The sequence below is a fragment of the Cydia fagiglandana genome, chromosome 20 (assembly GCF_963556715.1).
Source record: "Cydia fagiglandana chromosome 20, ilCydFagi1.1, whole genome shotgun sequence".
Classification (NCBI taxonomy): Eukaryota; Metazoa; Arthropoda; class Insecta; order Lepidoptera; family Tortricidae; genus Cydia; species Cydia fagiglandana.
The window spans coordinates 5,762,515-5,785,018 of NC_085951.1; the positions used below are offsets into that span (position 1 = coordinate 5,762,515).

At 41.3% G+C, this 22,504-nt stretch overlaps 1 protein-coding gene across 2 annotated transcripts in view; it reads left to right on the plus strand.

Annotated features, from left to right (window-relative positions):
• Nucleotides 1-22,504, plus strand: part of LOC134674715 (tetratricopeptide repeat protein 28) — a 129,179-nt gene that overhangs the window by 92,458 nt on the left and 14,217 nt on the right. Inside the window, exons 8-24 of one of the 2 annotated variants that reach the window (XM_063532838.1) lie at nucleotides 12,619-12,864; nucleotides 13,492-13,655; nucleotides 13,951-14,026; nucleotides 14,245-14,358; nucleotides 14,937-15,156; nucleotides 15,552-15,771; nucleotides 16,102-16,474; nucleotides 16,776-17,015; nucleotides 17,382-17,587; nucleotides 18,209-18,388; nucleotides 18,979-19,123; nucleotides 19,852-19,954; nucleotides 20,410-20,546; nucleotides 20,947-21,124; nucleotides 21,451-21,574; nucleotides 21,976-22,130; nucleotides 22,368-22,466. In XM_063532838.1, coding sequence (XP_063388908.1) covers nucleotides 12,619-12,864; nucleotides 13,492-13,655; nucleotides 13,951-14,026; nucleotides 14,245-14,358; nucleotides 14,937-15,156; nucleotides 15,552-15,771; nucleotides 16,102-16,474; nucleotides 16,776-17,015; nucleotides 17,382-17,587; nucleotides 18,209-18,388; nucleotides 18,979-19,123; nucleotides 19,852-19,954; nucleotides 20,410-20,546; nucleotides 20,947-21,124; nucleotides 21,451-21,574; nucleotides 21,976-22,130; nucleotides 22,368-22,466 — 2,980 coding nt within the window. Of the gene's footprint in view, nucleotides 1-12,618; nucleotides 12,865-13,129; nucleotides 13,341-13,491; nucleotides 13,656-13,950; nucleotides 14,027-14,244; nucleotides 14,359-14,936; nucleotides 15,157-15,551; nucleotides 15,772-16,101; nucleotides 16,475-16,775; nucleotides 17,016-17,381; nucleotides 17,588-18,208; nucleotides 18,389-18,978; nucleotides 19,124-19,851; nucleotides 19,955-20,409; nucleotides 20,547-20,946; nucleotides 21,125-21,450; nucleotides 21,575-21,975; nucleotides 22,131-22,367; nucleotides 22,467-22,504 lie in introns of those variants that run through there. The other variant, XM_063532839.1, reaches the window with a different exon arrangement.

Sequence of the window (22,504 nt, forward strand, 5' to 3'; positions counted from 1 at the left end):
CATTAGTAAGAACTTGAAAGAAGGTAAGCGATCTTGAAATGTCTTTTAATTGAAAAACGCTTTTTAAAAATCAGTAACTATATTTACTTATGAAAGCAGAAGAATATAAATAAACGTCTTAGATTCATAATTGTTACATATTTGCCGTAACTTATTTTTAAAATGTGTTTTTCAATTAAAAGACATATCAAGATTGTTTACCTTATTTCTGATGCTAAAAAAACGAACTATACTTAAAAGCTTTTTGTAAAAAAATAACATTTTTATCGATTTGATAATATATGTCAATTTAATCCAGGGGGCGCAGCACGGCTCCATTTTTATCGCCTATCACTATGGGCGTCCCTTTCGCACTTACATATTTGTTAGAACATGACAGGCATGGTGACAAGCGATAAAAACGCGACCGTGCTACGGGGGCAGGTAAATATTTTATTTCCCACCTCAAATCGAAATGTCCATTAAACGCCCAAGCCGGCATATTTTATCCCGCCGTATAACGCTACGTCTTACGTAGGCGAACAACGCGCGAACGCGGCGCGGCGCGGCGCGGCGAAAGCGGCCGCCGCCGCGCCGCGCCGCGCCGCGCCGCCTGACATTCGCGTGCAAATCGCGCCGCACCGCGTTCGCAACGAGATCGCTTACGTAGGACACTTCTATGGGCATCAAAGGATTGATTTCGCCGCGCCGCGCCGCGCCGCGTTCGCGCGTTGTTCGCCTACGTAAGACGTAGCGTAAAAGTGTTCTCCCTAGAATTCCCGTGTAGCGGGTATAATTTGACAGTAACATGTGAGCTTAGCCAGGTTCATTAGCGCAAGCCTAGCATAACACGTCAAGCGCAGGTGCTCTGCGCATGCGTTCGCGTTGCTGCGCGAGAGCATGCGACAAATGAATATCTATGATTTTTCACTTAAGGGGCCCACTGATTAACAGTCCACCGGACGGTATCGGCTTATGTACGGAACCCTTGGAACGCGAGTCCGACTCGCACTTGACCGGTTTTTTTTTATCTGGTCCGTTAAAGGGACATTTAGTAGACGCTGGTGATAGTGGTGATGGCAACTAAAAGACTCATTAATTGTTAACGAGTTGTAAAATCTATAAAATAATCAATGTTTGAATTGACAGCTGTTGTAGATGGTACAGCTCAGTAGGTATATTTTGCGATAACTCTCGTTGCCACAAGTTGACGCATTCCGTTTCACATGTAAAGGTTCGGAAAAACTCCCGCCATTTTGAAAACATAACCATACCATAATTTAGGACCCATTTACGAGTCAGAAATGTTCGTTCACAGTTTACGGATGTCATTGAGGCATACTTAATCGTTGACATTGCTATAAGAAAGTCTCTGTTGTACGGTACAGGGCTATGTTTTCGAAATGACGGGCGTTTTCCCGAGCATTTATAATATAATATATATTAAGCATTTTTAAGGCAGAGGGAATATATTTCCCGCATGATTTTGAACTTTGTTTCAAAGTGATAGGGTCCAATGTTGCATAATTTCTGATAACCTTATGCCTTATAAAGGTTAATATAAATATAACAATTTCCTTTATGTCCTTTCCAAAACCAGGGAGCGCTCAAATACCCAGTTTGAACGAAGCAACTCGCGCGCATCTTGGCAAGCGTGCGGAATGACTTGCGCCTGCGCCATTCGAGACGCTCGTCAAAGATTAAAAGGGCATATTAACGCACCTATCCGATTGCACGAAGGGTTACCGGTGGTCGCTTTTATTCAGCGTTTATCGTGCTGTATCTAGATACATACATACCCTTTAACCACCGTGCGTGTATTAATAGACGTGCAGTTTTCAACTTTGTTGTCATCCAGATGATTAAGAATGGATAATTTATAATAACCTTGATATCCTTTAAGTATGCCTCACGTTAGACCGGGCCGTGTCCGGGCCGCAGCTTCCGGAGCTTACTTTTCTATGGCGTGACAGGCGATCACATGATGCTTTCCATAGAAAACGATGCGCCGGAAGCTCCGGCTCAGACACGGCCCGGTCTAACGTGAGTCATCCTAAAGATGTTTTCTAAATATATTTTGTTTTATACGATGCAAATCCGAAAAATTTAATAAATAGGTCTTTTGGAAGTGAAACACTAAAAGAGGCTAATAAAAATGTTTATAAGGTCATTTGTACCTGCTAAATCACAAAAAAAAATTCAAACAAGTTTTTTGTCAAATGTTTCATTTTTAACACAAGCTTTTATCGCTGACTGTACTTTTCTTCCAACAGTCAACTAATACTCACCGAGACAACTTTAACAAGGCCAAAAACAATGTGGTTGTTTTATTACAGAGGAGCTCCCAAATTAATTGCTTACCCTAATTGTGTGTAATTGCCCACTGATTAACAGTCCGCTGGACATTATCGGCCTGTCAGTTAGAACAAAATTTTGACAGTTCCGAACAACTGACAGGCCGATACCGTCCGGCGGACTGTTAATCAGTGGGCCCCTTAAGGTACTTCGAAGAAATTGAAAATGATAACCCTTAAAATAGGCAATAAAGGAGACTAGAATAAAATCGTAGAAGCGGTGGGAGTAAAGCTCCGCTATTAGGCCTGAGTTACACTTGTAAGTTTTACTTACGTAAGTAGGGACAAAGCTATTTGTTAGAATGAGATAACGATATTCATCTCTCATTCTGTAGTATAGCCGTGTCCCTACTTACGTAAGTAAAACTTACAAGTGTAACTCAGGCCTTAGAGAAATAATAAGGCAATAGCGCAGAGTGCAGAGTTATAAGTTTACTGTGATATTTCTTGGATTAAATTATAATCTTTATTGCTTTAATGAACTTCAGACCTAGCATAATATCTATTGAATAAGGATTTCGCATGCAAGTGCAATAATCCCCCCCACTCTGTGTCTCTGTCTCTCGGGTCGATTCTAAAAATGTATTAGATCTCTACTAGACCTCAACAAGTTACGATATGGATAATTTAAAGATATTTGTAAGATATATATGTCAAATTTGACGTTTCCGCGATTCTGGAGGCCCTCTTGAACGATTTCGACAAGTTATGACTTAGATATCCAAGTCACATCTAGTCGATATCTAATGTAAATCTAGTTGATCTCTATATCGTTACTAGATCTTGTGATTATCTCGTTTCCCGAATACGCGTGTTTGTCTGTCTGTCTGTGTTGGCTCCCTGACAGTGCGGGGTTGCGAACTGCATCGCAGCCATAACTGTGTGGTTTTAATTTTAAGATATGTATATTTTATAATAATATGTATGCTAGTTTTAAGGTGGGCCAATGGGCCAATTGTTGCCTGAAAAAATATATTTTCATTTCAATAATGCTGATTTGGTTAAATGTATTGTACCGACTTATTACCAACACATAATTTGCTATCATGCAACTTAAAATGTGGTAATTTGAGTTAAAAGGACCTTTTAAATTTAAAACTTAAGAAATTGTTTTCTAAAATCAAATACCAGGTATCCCTTTGACGGTATATAAAACCACTTTGTAGAATAGGAATGCGGCAGTAGATTCCCCGGACCTTACTATTACTAGGTAATGCATCCGTTTAGTTTTCATGATAGCTCGTACACGAATATGTACATATACACGCCCATGCAAAACCAACAAAACAAAAGCAAACATAATAAAGGTTGATAAACGTACGTCTCATTCTCGTATTATTTACCATCGCCGACACGGACTAGCTATTAATGAACCTTATTGCGAAGAGATAGGGTCTAGTAATGGTAAGCCGGTGTTGGTAGTAGTACAAAGGGCGCAGAACAAGTAGCACACAATGGGACACCGTGTCAGACGCCGTGCTGCTGGTATGGCAGTTCTCGGTGATAACCATCATATACGGCAATATTCTCATTACTAACCGAGCGCTACGGACGCGTCAATATAAGTAGTTAAAGACGGGTTCACCATTAAAAAAAAAATTGATTTAAACCAAAGCAGGCGTAGCTCACTCCGCGATTTCGTCGCTTTGCTACAGGTAGCTAAAAGTACATCCGTTCGACCCCAATTTTGGGCTCTGCCATAAGCCGCGCGTGGCGCTGTCGCCACCTAGCGGCCATATCTGTGCTGATCGTGACAGACGCGTTTTATTAGAGAGTGAGTCTTCTGTACCTAGTACTATTATTTATTATGTGACCAAAGGTTGTATAACGGTTGTATAGCATAACGGCATAACATAACCAAAACCTACCCTTGGTAAGTACAGAAAGTACGAACATTCGCTTTGTTACGGAACAGAGCAGAATTCCATAGCCAATCACATTCATACCCGTTACCGGTCTTCTAAATTAGCCAAAGTAGAATGGGTTTCTCTAGCATCCGTGACCCTGTCTATACAAATATATTATTATGTAGTCCAAAAAACCTATTAACAATAAGGAAAAAGAATATGAACAGACACAAACATAGTCATAAAAATGTGTATGATTAAAAAGTAAAAATCATAAAAAAAATCTATAACTGAAAATGTAGCTCTCTTAAGAAGGCTTAAAAAGCGAAAAAGCAGTTAAAGTCCGTCTAAGCTAACTGTGCATCAACTTAAACAAAACAAAGTAAGGTTTAAGTATAAAATATTGTTTATACTGGTACGTCTGAAGCGATTGCTCTGTGCGAGTACCTAAGTGATGAGCAACCCGCAACCTCGGCTCCTAGCTGGAAAGCGAGTCGGTATGTAAATCACCACGTTATCGTATCATGTTGCACATACTTAATTAGTTAGATTGTTGCCAGTCCGATTGCTAGTGCCGTACTTTACTACCTATCGATGTCGATATTTTAGGACCTGTTATTGCAGTTATATCGCGTGGTTAAAGCATGTTACGTTAAGATTAGATTGCACAGTTTTAGTATAAATGTGATTGTGGATTTAAAACAAGGTAGGTACTTTTAGTTATTTTATCCGAGACGTTTATTTCGTTTCGTTCATTTTAAAGCGTAGTATGGACTTTTAACAGAGTTTTAGATTTACTGTTTAAATATATACGATTGTAAAGAAACGATACATTATATATTTGCTTATGTCATCTTTTACGTACGTTTATGTCGTGCGGGATGGGGGTGGGACGTGGGACGCTGTCCTTTGGCGAAGTTCACTGATGAAATTGGTTGCCTTATTTAGCCTTAAACTAATTATCCCGTTGTAGCTATTATAGCGTTATAATTATTTTATCACACACTACAGCACAGGAAGGCCTGGAAACAGTTTAAATCACCCGATTCTCAGCATAAAGATGAACTTAACGACCGTGCAAACCATAATTTGTTATTAACTTACTAGATTTATCTTTATTCTATAGCTATAAATTCTTTCATTTAAACAATAACTTAAACAGACTTTTAACTAGAAATACTGATACTATCTTTATCCTATTGTTAATCACAAGTTACTTCGTTTACTAATCTTCTACATTTAATTAAATCGCGCAAATTACCCTGTCTTTCATTATTGAACTTAATCGGTATACTAACTAACTTAAAGACAACTTTATCATCACTTTCCTGGCATATTAAATATATTACATTACATGATGTAATTTACATCATTAGCCAAAAGCTTCCAATGGCAACCATCGACACACACTAATATGATTTACGACAGTTTAAATTAGATTAAGTACTTACCCATGGGTCATGGGTTATGGGTGCCCCATGAGTCGAACCGGAGATCCGGCAGACCTCGTCGGCGATGGCGGGATAACTTAGACTCCTTTTTGAGAGACTGGCCAGATGTAGCTCAAAATCGGGAGGAATGGAAGAAGAGGGGGGAGGCCTTTGCCCAGCAGTGGGACACAATGGGCTCGTAATAATAATAATAAGTACTTACATACCTAGAAGTCGATAGAAAATCCACAGAAACAGGCCATTAAAATTATCGATATCGACAGACGAACTGTTCAATCCTTAGCGCATTTCGTCGAGACAAAGCCCCTATTGGCGGTGTGTCGTCGGATATTTTTTTTCTCTTATCCTCTAACTTCCTCAGTGAAAGGATGCGCCGCATTCTATGCTTTTATTTGCTTTCCACTCTTTTTATTTGTTTTCGTCGGGCTGGGGTTATTTATTTGTCGTCAGTTGTTGTCAAGGTAACTTAAGTTAGGTAATCTGTCAGAGATGTTTTTATTTTAACTAAATACCGTAAAGTCGGATCGCGATTTTAGTAGGTAGGTACCTACATTCAGACGAGTACCTACATAACCCCATATGGATCTAGGCATTTTTATGTCGTGTTTCACTTGGGTCTGGTTTTCTAAAATCGAGCACATGTCGTTTACAAGAGCAAAGACGAAGCGTAATTTTATTTATTGAAGGAATGACTCATATATGAATATATAGCAAATAAATGCAGAATGAGAGATACATTAAAATCATGGGGTATTAAAATATACGCTATAACTATAATCTATGCAAGAATCACTGCCGTATTCGAACTTCAAGATAGGTATTCACAAGAGACGACACGTACTAGATCCATTCTGGATACGTTATAGTTTAGATATCAATAGTTCTCTTTTGCAGCGCAATTCGGGCAACCAATGTCACTTTTACGTTAGATAAAGTAAGATATATGTATATTAGATGTGAATGGGATCTCCAAGTCATATCCTGTGGAAATCGTTCAAGAGTATCTCCAGAATCGCGCAAATGTCAAATTTGACAGGTTAGATTTTGATTTTAGATTCTATTTGACGTATCGTTATCGTATCTTGGTGATGTCTAAAAGATATCTAATAGATGTCTATTTCAAAATCCGAATCGGGCCCTCAGTCTGCGGGTCCGATATACTTAAGTATTCCTCTTTGTTTGGAGTTGAAATGCTTTTGACACGATACTCAATAGGCGCGATAACCCGTGTAGAGGCACAATAGACCCATTTTTAGGGTTCCGTACCCAAAGGGTAAAACGGGACCCTATTACTAAGACTTCGCTGTCCGTCCGTCCGTCCGTCCGTCCGTCCGTCCGTCTGTCACCAGGCTGTATCTCACGAACCGTGATAGCTAGACAGTTGAAATTTTCACAGATGATGTATTTCAGTTGCCGCTATAACAACGAATACTAAAAACAGAATAAAATAAAGATTTAAGTGGGGCTCCCTTACAACAAACGTGATTTTTGACCGAAGTTAAGCAACGTCGGGCGGGGTCAGTAGTTTTGCATTATGGTACGGAACCCTTCGTGCGCGAGTCCGACTCGCACTTGCCCGGTTTTTTTACAAAAGGTTAACTTGTAGTCTTGATGTTCATATTTTATGCATTCAATACGTACATATCTACCTTTTCTTTTTAACCGACTTCCAAATCTCAAAGAAGGAGGTTATCAATTCGGTTGTATGTTTTTTTTTATTTTATTTTTTTATTTTTTTTTATGTTTGTTACTCCATATCTCCGTCATTACTAGATCTATTTTGAAAATTCTTTTTTTGATTGAATGTATATGCATACAGATTGGTCCCGTTTTTGTCAAAACCCAGTTCTGATGATGGGATCCATGAGGAATCGAGGGAACTCCTCAAATCTTAAAGGCATACATATAGTGATTTTTGGGTTTTTATCAACAAATCAAGCATATACACCCAAAAAAGTGACATTTGATGAAGTGGAACTGCTGATGATGATCAGAACGGAACTCTTTAACGACGCATAGTTCACGGTTGGCGATTTGTCCTCTTCGTTATGTTTGTTAAGCAAGTTAAGTTTTTAAGCCACATTTTTGTCAAGCTCGAGTTCTGATGATGGGATCCATGAGGAATCAAGGGAACTCCTCAAATCTTAAAGGCATGCGTATAGAGATTTTTGTATTTACATCAGAAAATCAAGCATTTTCATTAAAAACTGTTGCATTTGATGAAGTGGAACTGCTGATGATGATCAGAACAGAACTCTTCAACGACGCATAGTTCACGGTTGGCGATTTGTCCTCGTAGTTATGTTTGTTAAGCAAGTTAAGTTTTTAAGCCACATTTTTGTCAAGCTCGAGTTCTGATGATGGGATCCATGAGGAATCAAGGGAACTCCTCAAATCTTAAAGGCATGCGTATAGAGATTTTTGTATTTACATTAGAAAATCAAGCATTTTCATTAAAAACTGTTGCATTTGATGAAGTGGAACTGCTGATGATGATCAGAACAGAACTCTTAAACGACGCATAGTTCACGTTTGGCGATTTTTCCTTTTCGTTATGTTCGTTAAGCAAGTTAAGTTTTTAAGCCACATTTTTGTCAAGCTCGAGTTCTGATGATGGGATCCATAAGGAATCAAGGGAACTCCTCAAATATTAAAGGCATACGTATAGATTTTTTTGTATTTTCATCATAAAATCAAGCATTAACATGAAAAACTGTCGCATTTGATGAAGTGGAACTGCTGATGATGACCAGAACAGAACTCTTCAATGACGCATGGTACACGTTTGGTGATTACGAATTTCGATTTTGACTTGGACTGGGACCCGGACTCGGACTCACTCATTCCCGGATCCGGTTCGGACCCGGATCCGGTTTGGACCCGGACCTGAACTCGGACCCGGATTCGGACTTGGACTCGGACCCGGACTCGGACCCGGTCTCGGATCCGGACACGGACCCGGACTCGGACCCGGACTCGGACCCGGACCCGGACTCGGACCCGGACTCGGACCCGGACTCGGACCCGGACCTTGATCCAGAAAACCACTATGATACCTTAACTAAATAAACAACTATGATTACCTGCCATAAAATTAATGTAGGTATAAAGTACGATGATGCCAATCTTACTAGCCCCTCCCGCTTAAACCCCCGTACGCCGCACGGCATGCGCCATTAAGTGGGTTAGGTTAGGTTTGAACTGCGATCCTCACAGAACCGAACAAGGATTAGGTTAGGTTAGAACTGCGAGCCTTACAGAAACGAAATGCTACTTGAAAAGTGGGTTTGATTAGGTTCGAACTGCGATCCGCACAGAACCGAACTGCTATCTGAGGAGTGGGTTAGGTTAGGCTAGAACTACGACCCTCATGGCTCCTCTTCACGATGGGCCAACGCCGGCCACTCCAAGGGACGCATTTATGCGTTAGAGGGAGCAAGTGATATTGCTATCTCATTTTACCGCATGGCTGCGTCCCTTGGAGTGGCCGGCGTTGGCCCATCCTGTAGAGGAGCCATTATACAGAAGCGAAATGCTAGTGGAAAAGTGGGTGGTTTTACCTCCTTTTCTACATAGTGTACCATCTACAGTAATCTTTCATCGGCCCCCATGGAAGTCGGTTTTTTTTTCTTAAAAATTATTAGACATAAGATGGCGATAAAGCAAAAGTATTTCATAGGGCTAATCTTAAAATTATACTTGACACCGAACTTTGTTTAAATAGCTCTTAAGGTTATGCTTAATGATTCTGACTAGGTAAATATAAATTATTCACTAGTAAATAGGAAAAGCATCTATAAATATGTTTATCGATATAGGAACTTCCTGCCTGTCATTTACAAAACATCCTCCAGACTTAGCATAGTCGCGCTACTCCCTCTGCCACGCATACGGTAATTTTACTCCATGTTCGAGTCGAAAGTGTCTTTGTGTGACGTCCGTGTCTGTGAACGGGCCAATCACGGCACGGGACTTCGCTCACCTCGTCCCGCGCACCCCCGGATTTTTGGCATCCTCTAACCTCGGTCTAGAGCAGCGGTCGGCAACCGTTACTCGTAGCAGCCAAGGGCCACATAGTAGTTAACGGAGGTGACGCGGGCCGTACTTTGTTAATATTGATGACTTTAAGAGACATTGTCGTTTGTCACTATTACATACAAAATAGCCAAGGCGGCACTCGGGCCGCAAGTGTCAGGTTCACGAGCCGCATGCGGCCCGCAGGCCGCAGGTTGCCGACCGCAGAGGATTCCTAGTAGGTACAGAAGATCATTGTTCATTCGTTTTGACGACTGTTAAACAGGTAGGTACAGTCACCATCAGATATATCGGAGCGGCTAAGGCGCTCACAAATATCTGAACACGCCTCTATTGTCAGAGCGTCATAGTGCGTGTTCAGATATTGTGAACACCTTGGCCGCTCCGATATATCTGATGACCTACAGTCCTATAATTAGTAGTCTGTTCATACTGTTTCCCACGACGGACGACACGGAATAAAAAGATGCTAGGCTGGATATTTACTTGAAGGGCGGGTTTTAATACTTATATAATTGCTATAATTCAGACCTGTATATATTTAGTACTTTAATGGCTGTGAGAAATTTTCATGGTTTCTGTTTCTTTAACCCTCTCTGCTTTGGTCATAATCTATACTTCTATACTTATTATTTAATATATCCATGCTAATATTATAAATGCGAAAGTATGTCTGTCTGTCTGACGAAGTCGCGGGTAAAAGCTAGTCAACATATATATGTTTTTTTTTTGAAGGAAATATAATTACATTTATCTGACATGTGCTTGATCTTTGTTATGTTACTTATGTCCCAAGAGGTTATTTAATAGAAATACTTTAAATGGCCCAAGTAGACTTATTTATTAATCAAATAATTCCAGCTTCAGAGAAGCTTTCGCTCTATTAATAATATAGGTACCTACTAGGATACAAGATTCTGCTAAATCGCTCATCCAATAGGTGTAATCTAGTTTTGCATGGTGTAATGTAGTATTGTACACAGTGGCGTAGCTAGCATGGGTGGCACCCGGTGCGGAAATTGCGGGTGTCACCCCAAAATTCAATCAAAATTGTAAAATATATTTAAAAAGAGTAATTGTAATTTATGTTAAATAGCTCAGGATTTACTCCATCGCTTTCATTTTACATGATTTTACGAATTTTTATAGGTGGCACTACTAATGCTCACGGTCGGGTGTCACCCCTAGTAACTGTACCTAAACTTCGGTAAATTTTATAACAGATGTATTAAAGAGACCGATAATTCAACATTTGCCAAAACTATTATGACTAATGTATTATAATTAATTGGGTTAATACTTTGGTAACCTTTCAATGTTTACAGAAAATTTGTTTTGGTTAAAATATTAAATTTATTTGTTTAATTGTTAACTTGGTTTATTTATTTTATTCGATATTTCACTATTCCTCTCAAGGTCTACATTAAGTTTACTTTAATGTGTATTTATACGTAGGTACTCTCAAAATACCTCTTAAAATTCAGGCATAAGTTGTAAATTTTCACGTTAATCCTCTGGCAATAATTCACAAGAAAGGTCAAAATATCAGACAGTTCATTGCGTCAAAAACATATAACTACAACATCATAAACATAATGAAGACCATAAAATCGCCCGTTACAATAACTGGCCATATAAAATTAGTCTCTATTGAATTAATACCAGCTCAAATGTTATATCCTCTTATGCCAATAAAATCGGGAATCTCAGACAGGCCCTGAGATATAAACGTCCTGGGATGAGGTATAAACGTCCTTCGAGAATTTATGATAGCGTCGACCGAGCATTCGCGGGTTAAGTCTATAAAAAGTTATTGTCAGGTCTTTTATAAAGGCTGGACTTATTAGGGCCGATCAAGGCATTCCGATGTCGATGAAGACAGCCTACGCCGATGGATCTATTGGTCCCGTCAGTCTAGAACTAACTATGGTTTATGGACTTTGACAACTTCGTTAACAAGAAACGATCAACAGCTGTTACTAAGTGTTTAATACTTGGCCCTAGACAATGTTTAAGGCAGAATAGGCAGACTTATTTATTCACAGAAATGCTATTTTGCTGTCCAATATCTCCCAAAAGCTTTTAAAATCAACTTTAGCGTATTTTTGCGTTTATTGCGTTACAGTTTATTTTTGCGTGCTGTCTTGCAACGGTTTTTAATTTTTATGTGTTATTGCGTAGGTACAGATATTTTTAAAATATTCTTACTTATGTTTTTTCCATTGTCGAAGGCAAAAGAAATAAAGAACGGGCCAACGGAAATTTATGATGAACTTTAGCTTATAATAGCGCTTTGTTTCAATGATTTGTATGCGCTTCGGTACTTAAAACTGATTACTTAATTGCTTTTAGTACTTTTCTGATCTACTGCGTACTTACACACACTTATAGACTATTAAATTTTTGAATGTAATAACTATTACGAAAGCTACCTGTTGTAAACGACTAATAGATTAGCTATAGCGCGTTTGTATTGAGCAACATAATTGTTCATAGATTAGGCCATAACTTTAAAAGGTTATCGATGAATTTAATGTGGGTTTGTCTACTTTACACTAACCGAAATATCTTAATAGAAAGTAATTTAATTTGTTACTAGAGTACTTTATACAATCTATAGTCTCACTTTGTACTGTCAAAGTCACAAACAAATCTATCGGACCTATCGGTCGATACCTGCCCGTTTGCTGTCAAGTCAAGGTTAAGAAAAAAACCTGAGATCTAATTAGCAGCAACAACCGAAGAAGCGAAACCTTGTATGCCTTTCGATATCCGTGTCGCTTCTTTACTTAAAACAGGACAAATAAACAATACAATCTACATGTAATGGTTTTTGTGTAAATTAAGATTGCATTAGGTATTAATGAGATAGTCATCAAATAAGTATGTGTATTCATAAATTTACAACTCTTTTCTAATGACTATTCTTGAAGCTTTGGTATTTTATTTCAGGACACCCAAGCCGCCGCGGCAGCCCTCACGTCTCTCGGACACGTGTACACGGCCATCGGCGACTACCCCAACGCGCTGGCCAGCCACAAGCAATGCGTCCAGCTGGTGAAGCAGATGGGGGACCGACTGCAGGAGGCCAGAGAGATCGGGAATGTCGGGGCCGTGTATCTGGCTATGGGGGAGTTTGATTCTGCGGTGGATTGCCATACGCAGCATTTGAGGCTGGCGAGGAGACTTGGTGACCAGGTAAGATATATTACTGTTGTTGTCCCTCGGACACGTGTACATTGCCATCGGCGACTACCCCAACGCGCTGGCCAGCCACAAGCAATGCGTCCAGCTGGTGAAGCAGATGGGGGACCGACTGCAGGAGGCCAGAGAGATCGGGAATGTCGGGGCCGTGTACCTGGCTATGGGAGAGTTCGATTCTGCGGTGGATTGCCATACGCAGCATTTGAGGCTGGCGAGGAGACTTGGTGACCAGGTAAGATATATTACTGTTGTTGTCTCTTGGACACGTGTACATAGCCATCGGCGACTACCCCAACGCGCTGGCCAGCCACAAGCAATGCGTCCAGCTGGTGAAGCAGATGGGGGACCGACTGCAGGAGGCCAGGGAGATCGGGAATGTCGGGGCCGTGTACCTGGCTATGGGAGAGTTCGATTCTGCGGTGGATTGCCATACGCAGCATTTGAGGCTGGCGAGGAGACTTGGTGACCAGGTAAGATATATTACTGTTGTTGTTGTCCTTTGTATCTATGTATTGAAGAGATTTGTGTGCTATAGACGGAAAGAGTAGGTATGTTGTTGAGGACAGTTTTGTTATTTCTTTATTCTAACGTGCATAATCAAAACTTTTTCCACACATGCAGGTTGAAGAAGCAAGGGCATACTCTAACCTAGGATCCTCATACCACTACAGACGGAACTTCGCTCAAGCCATCGCCTACCATGAGAACGTGTTGCGGATCGCTCAGCACCTAGGAGACAGAGCTATTGAGGCCAGAGCCTACGCTGGCTTAGGACATGCGGCCAGGTATCTACATTATACTAAATAGTTTTTATTTGAATACCACGTCGATAGTATCAAAGGACGTCTTCAACTCGGGTTACGTGTGCGTTGACGTCGATTAAAAACCTATAATATGTAAACTCCTGTTTTAAAGTCCGTCGAGAAAACTACTACATGGGAGCTCATTCCACACTTCCACAGCCATTCATTATTAACGAGCTTACTTGTATTTAGTAAATAGTGAAATAACCAATGCAACCATGCAATTGTCGCTTTAGTAACTGTCGGTCTATAATTTAAGTACTCATTTACATTACAGATGTGGAGGAGATTACGCTCAAGCCAAGAAATGGCATGAAAGGCAGCTAGATGTTGCGCTGGCTGCTAGAGATAAGGTATACGAATACATATTATATAATTAAGTATTAAAATTCACGCATATCCTTTTATATTATTCGGGGTTTCATAATTTTGTTCCAAATGCTACATGCTTTTACTTTACTATCTACCCAAATATTGTCTAAAAGATATCGCTTTTCAGTGGTAATTATATTATTCTGTGGAATTGCATTGTTATTGCTATTTTACTTTTATGGTGCAATAATTTTCACAGGTTGGGGAAGGCCGAGCATGTTCTAACTTGGGCATTGTGTACCAGCTGTTGGGTGAACATGACGCCGCACTAAAATTACACCAGGCACATCTATCAATAGCTAGGCAATTGCAGGTATATATGAATATTTAGGAATTTCTTTTATATCTTATTTTCTATCATTTCTGGTACTGATAATGAATAATGCCAAAACGAATTAAACACATACATGGCGTGGTTTAGTTTCAGAATACATTTAATTTTTTTTCTACAGTACAGTAAGCTTTAGGGAACAAAATACCCTTTCTCCATAATACACCAACTGTATAAATTAAGGAATGCAAATCGGTTATTTTTTGTATGGAAATAACCGCGGTTTTGGTTAAAAACCGATTATTTCCATACAAAAAATAACCGATTTGTATTCCCTAGTATAAATGTAGGTACTAAAGTCCAAAATTTGCTAATAAAATTTAAAATGTAGGAAATAGAGTTAATTTTGTTTTGTTTAAAAATTGGACGAAAAGCCTTAGGCCCACTTGCAACATTCCACTAACCCAGGGTTAACCGGTTAAACCTGGAGTTACCATGGTTACCAGTGCAATTTGGCACTAGGATAACGGTTTAACGCATAAATCCGGTTAGTGGGATGGCAGGTATAGGTGGCTAAAGGTACCTATAACGTAAATTGGCTCAATCTTGTGATTTCTCAGGATAAAGCAGGCATGGGCCGCGCCTACGGCAACATCGGAAACGCCTACTCAGCAGCTGGCTTCTACGAGCAAGCCATCAAGTACCACAAGCAGGAGCTGACGATCTCCAAGGAAGTCCATGATAGGAGCTCCGAGGCGTCGACTCATGGGAACTTGGCTGTGGCGTACCAGGCCCTCGGGGCGCATGATATGGCCTTGTTTCATTACAGAGCGCATTTAGGTAAGGAAAGTTAGGACATAAGTTCCATGGATTTTTGAACTGAAGAAGCGGTGTGTATCACGCTGTGCACATAATGCGAAAGTGTGGGGGCCAAGGCAGTAAATCTTTAGATTATAAGAATTAAAAATAAAAACATATTTTGTTGTAATTATTTTATTAAGATAACCGACAATCACCATGTATATAATCTGCTATAAATTACACAAATACTAGACCACGGTCTCCGGAAATGACTACTCAGAAGAGTCAGGTGAAGTTGCGATGATGTATGACGAATGACAAATGACCTACGTTCGTTCGGCAGGGTTAAATAGTGACGATTCAAATATCTTTTCAAGACCCTGCCTATTTTAATTTGTTTCTTGCAGAAGTTTACCAAACCGTATAAATTACAGGCATCGCCCGCGAACTAAAAGACGCAGCAGGCGAAGCGTGCGCGCTTCTCAATCTGGGCAACTGTCTGTCCTCTCGGGGCGAGTTCGCCCAAGCCGTCCCGTACTACGAGCAGCACCTCATGCTGTCCCAGGAGCTGGGCGATGTCACCGCGGAGGCCAAGGCTTGCCATTTTCTTGGCTACGCGCATTACTGTCTGGGGAATTATAGAGAGGCTGTTAGGTAAGTAATATTCAGAAAGCTTTGATATATAAATGTCGAATTTACACCACATAATGCATAGGTACCTACTTACGAAAACCAGTAGTAACTAATGGCATTTATGATTTACAGGCACAATAAAATGTCCTTTCTATTCCATTCTGGATACAATGTACATGACACATGACATACACTAGAATTCTTCTAATTGGAAAGTTAGACCTGTTATGTTTACTCCACGTATTTTTATGCAAAAGAAATTCAAATACCAAAACTTCTGTATGGACGTTGCTCGCTTGTTTCGCTCTCCGTATTTAATTATTTACCTAATTACTTATTCCTTTCTTGCAGATATTACGACCAAGACCTCTCACTAGCCAAAGATCTTCAAGACAAAATGAACATGGGCAGAGCATACTGCAACCTCGGCCTAGCCCATCTCGCCCTAGGCAACTTAGAGACCGCGTTGGAATGCCAAAAGTATTTCCTTGCCATCGCGCATATGACCCAGCATTTGCAGGGGAAGTTCAGGGCATTGGGGAACATCGGGGATGTGTTAATTAAGATGGGGGACGTTGAAGAGGCTGTTAAGATGTATCAGAGGCAGCTTGGGTTCGCGAGGCAGGCGAGGGATCGGTCTTTGGAGGCGGCGGCTTGCGGAGCTCTTGGGCTGGCTAGAAGGCTGCAAAGGAGGCTTGATGCGGCGTTGGGACATCATACACAGGTGCAAATGTTACTTTAAAACTTTACTTCACTTCCATAGACAACATTTATCAGTAAAACTGTGCTGTATAGTTAACGTAGCGTGTAATTCAAAGTTTCTTCATTTTCATTATTAATTAGTCACAATTTCATTAATTTTCTTGTCGTTTTGGTACGTGACGACAATATCCTTCTTCTCAATCAGTTTTTTTTTGTTCTCCTTTTGCTTTGCTGTCATGTTCTATATGACCAACAAAGTCTTTCTTTGTCGTCGTTCAAAACGGTTTTTAGTAGAATAATAATCATGCTTTGACTTACCACAGGAACTAACTCTTCGCCAAGAAGCCGGTGACTCGGCAGGCGAAGCCCGAGCCCACTCCCACTTAGGAGCTGTCCACATGGCTCTAGGCCACTACTCGCACGCAGCAAGATGCTACAGGGAACAGCTGGAGAGGGCTCAGGAGCTGCAGGACTGTGCTCTGGAAGCGCAGGCTTACGGCAACTTGGGCATTGCGAAGCTTAACATGGGTCATTATGAGGATGCCATTGGATATTTAGAACAGGTAATATTCTTTAAGTAAATTAAGAGTAACTCTCAATGCAGACCATTTGGTTTTTCAATTCTCATAGTTGAGGAAAGCAATGATTCGTCACTTGGTTTTCTAGCCCTCATGATCGTGGTAGGCAGTGATTTGTTTGGTTCTTTAACAACGGTTTGAAGATTCGAAAATTACGAATAATTAATTGGTTTTGCGCGTTTGCTTAATGAATAAGTCAAGAGCCGTCATCAGTGCCATGCCTGCAGAACAGATATCGTGACAGCTTTTATGATTGATTTGTAGTTCGTTTATCCGGAAACCATTTAGTTGGCTTGGTAACTTTGGGTTCTCTGGAGACCTATTTCTTTTACACTTTCATTTTTCTTACAGCAACTGGCCATCCTAGAACGAGTGAACACCCCAACCTGCCAACTAGACAAGGCCCGAGCGCTAGGCTCTCTCGGCGACTGCTACGACGCCCTTGGCGACCCGGACGAGGCGGCCAAGTATCATGAGCAGCACTTGACTGCTGCTTTAAAGTTGGACAACTCGCGGGAACAGGAAAGGGCTTATAGAGGCTTGGGGCTTAGTCACAAGTAAGTAATAATGGGTACAAATTTTACATAATGCTTTTTTGTCTGACTTCCCACCACCACCAGCGCTAATGCTACCTATTTTCAAACGCGTGAAAAACCCCATTGTCGGAAGAAACAACAACTTACACTTTTCGATTAGAACAAATGTAATAGCCGTAATACACTACCGCACCGCACCGGGTTCTGTGCGGTGCGGTAGTGTATTAAGCCCTTAATTCTTATTCGTACCTAAGCAATAATAAAAGTAGGTACTCGTTCAATAATAGCGTACGAGTACCTTAGCGTAGGTTCTGCCTCCTTCCTTCGCATACAAGTGGTTCAGTTTCTCATGTCTACAATTTTATTATAAAGACATTCATAAAAAATCCCATCATATAGTCTTTGGGAATTATAAAACTGACTATTCATTAATCCCCGTTTTCATGAACATTTCCTCTAGTCTATTGTACTCAGTGCTATATTTGTCTACCGTTCTTCTTCAATTCTCATCTACTCAAAGGTTAACTGGAAGAAATCCCTTAAAGGGATAAGTTCGCCTTTGTACTGCCTATCCTGTGCCATAAATTTGTGTTTTGTGTTTTGTACAATAAAGAGTTTATACATACATACAATACATTTCAGGTCGGTCGGTAATCTCCAGCAAGCGCTAGTCTGCCTAGAAAAGCGCCTGGTGGTGTCCCACGAGCTGGGAATGCCTGAGGCTAAAGCACAGGCGTACGGCGAGTTGGGCGCGTTGCATATCGCTCTCAACAATCTGGAGCAGGCCGTTTCGTGCTTGGAGCACCAGAAGAACATTGCCAAGTAAGCTTTTATTAGGTATATCTTTAGGTATATCTTTATTTCACATCGGTGACAGGTGCGACGAATTGTAAAATCACTATTACTGACGTCACAGGCATCCATGGGCTACGATTACCACTTACCATCGGGCGGGCCGTATTCCTGTTTGCCACCATCATTGTATTATTTAAAGAAAAACAGATATTTCTCCTGCGAAGTTTCTGACAATTGTCAAAGATTTAGAAGAATTGTAAGTAATTCTTGACAGGTAATGAGTTAGTTATATTATGTCGGAATTTCGTGACAATTGTAGTGTTTCTTGTGACAATTGTCATAAACTTAGCAAGAGAAATATCTGTTTTTTTCCGATATCATAAAGTTTTTTACAATGATGGTGGCAAACAGGAATACGGCCCGCCCGATGGTAAGCGGTAACATTAGTTCATGGATGCCTGTGACGTCAGCAACAGTGATTTTATAATTCGTCGCACCTGTCACGTTGGTGAAACAGGGGCCAGGGGGCGTGGCCTAGGGACTAACTTGTATGGCGGTGAACGCACATGTGCATCGGGGACAGTGAATGTGTTAAATTGGTGTTTTTATGATTACAGGGAGCTGAACAACCAAATAATGGAAGCCGAAGCGTGCCACTCGCTGGGCGTGGCACAGCACGCATTAGGCGACCACGCTGCTGCCGTTCGCCACCACCGGGCCGAGCTGGAACTGGCTCATAGACTAGGACTCACGCATCTGCAGGTACAGTACCTTTCTATTATGAAATGGGCAAACTTAAAAACACTTGGGAGACCATTGTTACCGACATGTTGCTAGGCAGAGTGATGGCAGGTGGACCAAAATGTTGACGTATTGGTGGCCGCTTTCAGATGAAAGAAGCGACTGGCGTCCGTTGGCTCGTTAGGTTCGCAGGGCACTTTTGGATGAGACTAACCCAGGACCGGGTTAAGTGGCCTACACGAAGAGAGGTCTATGCTCAGCAGTGGGCGACTGAAGGCTAGAATCATGATGATGATAATGTTACCGACAGATGTTAGAAGCTACTGGCTTCCTTGTGATCGGTCGGAAAGCTACTTCAAATAGATATACATGGTGTGTCTGACCATGGGGCTTTAAATCCAGGGCTTGATTTTACTCGCTAAACTGAGCTACTTTTACTATGGGACCAACCCTAAAATCGGGGATTTTTTTTTTTTGGCTTTTCCATAGAAAACGTCGACATCTGATCAGCCAAAATGTATGAAAAAGTTATTTTTTTTTTCGAGATTTCGGGGTTGGTGCCATAATAAAAGTAACTCAGTTTAGCGAGTAGAATCGAGCCCTGGATTTAAAGCCCCATGTTCAGACACACCCTGTATCTAGGTACCCATTGCAGTGCTACAGTAATACCATCGAGATTCTTTACTATAAGCGGGGCTTCCAGTCCTGATTTGTTTTTAATTTCTGCTATAAATACCATTTGTGTTCAGGCTCGAGCGTGCGGTGGACTGGGTGCGGCGCACGCTTCGATGGGCGCTCACGCGGAGGCCGCTCGTTGGCATGAGTCCAGACTTCGGCATGCCACTGCGGCAGGTACTTATAGATCTAATTGGTATTTAAAAATTGTTCTTGTTCTAAATATTGAAACGTAAGAAAGCGAATTATGCTTGAGATAAATATTTACCAGGATTTAGGACTTACTGTCAGCATTCCCCTTTAGCCTAATTTTATGGCAGCTCTGTTGAGACCTTCGTACTAAATTGGTGCCAATGATTGGTATACCTTCAGTGCATATCACGACCTTGTTACAGTTAACTCGTTGCTGCTCTTACTCAATTTATGGCTCCTCGACACGATGGGCCAGCGCCGACCACTCCAAGGGACGCAGCCGTGCGGTAGAATGAGATAGCAATATCACTTGCTCCCTCTAACGCATAAATGCGTCTCTTGGGGTGGCCGGCGTTGGCCCATCGTGTAGAGGAGCCAGCCATTAAACGTAACCGCTACAAGAAAATTTATTCAGAAACCTATGTTTCTATGTTTTACAGGAGACACGCGAGGCCGAGCTCAAGGGCTTGCAGATTTGGGACGAGCTCACCTCGCCATGGGAGCGTGCGGCAGTGCCGTCTCTTACTTGAGACAAGCGCTAGCAGCTACTGAAGGCTTAGCTGATGTTGATGAAGAGGTACGATAAACATAATACTTGGTTTTAGTGTTATTTAACATTTTGACGCAAAATTCACCTTACGAAATAACTTCGACATAAAGTTGCATGTAAAAATTGGCCTTTAGATAAGTGCATTACGATTCACATACATACACATAACCACGCCTATTTCCCGGAGGGATAGGCAGAGACCACGGATTTCCACTTGCTACGATCCTGACATACCTCTTTCACTTCCTTCGCTTTCATAACATTCCTCATATACGCTCGCCGGTTTAGATTGCTCTTAACCTGGCCTTTCTGCAAGATTTCCCCGATCTGATCAGAGAAAGTCCGCCGAGGTCTACCTCTTCCAACTCCCACTTCTGCGGAAACGAAAACGTTAAGAAAACGTGAATAAAACGAACGTAATTTTCAGGCTCGAGTCCGCCACAGACTGGGCTTCGCACTGTGGGCTTCAGGCGAGCTAGAAGAAGCCAAAGAACAGCTGCACGCTGCCCTCCGGGTGCTCGAGTCGGGCAGCGACAAGCACAGGAGCAAGAAGATCACGGCGCTCTACACTTCCACGCAACACGCCTTGCAGCGGGTGCTTGTTGGTACGTCACTCGTAGTTTTATTTAGTTTTTGTTAATAAAAAATATGTTGACGACTTTGGAACTCCCGACGTAGTTCTGCGCCGTCAGTCAATCCTAGCCAGCTTGTTTCGTTGCGTTTGCTGAAGATTTTAATTTGGAAAAAGAAAAAAAATATATATTTTGTCCAACTCTGGGACAACAAGTGGACCCTGGTGCTAGGCCGGGAAAACGCTAGGTTGAAGAAGAGAAGATTTGGTCCAACTCTGGATCCTGGACGCCCTGGTGACTTTTTGCGTCGTATGTTATATGACATCTGTTTCAAATTGTGATTTTTATTTCGTCTTTAGAATTGGGACGTCACTCGGAGGCACTAGTCGTAGCGGAACGCGGCCGCTGCCGAGCGTTGGACACTGTCGGCGAGAAACAGAGCTCCTTGAACATTACCAACTTGGATCTGCATGCTGTGCAAAGGTAAAAATATTTACAAATTGCTCGCTGACAATGTTCTGTTAAATAGACTGTTGTATACTAATCGCTCCTCTCGTCAATGAGTTCTAGGTATACGAGTATCTATAGGTATAATACCTCTACTGCCTCTTTGCCATAGGCAGGCGTGGCTCACTCTGCGATTTCGTCGCTTTGCTACAGGTACATCCGTTCCACACTAAGTATGGTGGCTAGTCATAAGCCGCGCATGGCGCTGTCGCCACCTAGCGGCCGTATCTGTCCTGATCGTAGCAGACGCGTTTTGTTAGAGAGTGAGTCTTCTGTACCTAGTACTATTATTTATTCTGTGCTATAGGTGTCTACGTGTCATCATGTCCTGGACACCGATGACAGATTAATCCATGAAAGTTTCTCTTATTTTACAGAAGCCTCGCAGAAGAGGCCATCAAAAGCCCGGAGCCGTGGTGCCCGGCCAACATCGACCAACTCCTGGAGGTGGTAAACAAGCAAAAGGCCCCCGTCTTGTACTACAGTCTGGCCGCCGGGCGGCTTTACGCATGGCTGCTTCAGCCGCATAAGGGTAGGGTATATACTCATGTTATCTTTACAGCATGTAAGTCAACTAAAAGGCAAACATTTTAATCCATAAAACTTTACATTAGAAAATCTTTACGTGTCCTTAATATATGAAAAATTAGGTCTTCTCGTTCAGCAATTTCAATTAACAAATACAGACGATTTGAAAACCTCTTCATTATTTTGAAGTCTACTATTAAAAAAGTACTTGCAAATGAATCATTCTTTTCCTTGTTTTTAGGTATTCTAAGATTTCATCAAATATCGCTGATCGAAGAAACCGAAGAAAGCGACAACAGTTTGCCTGACATCAGTCCTGACGATTTGCATATGAATACTGGTAAGTTATTTCGAGTAAGATTTCAAATATACTTATAG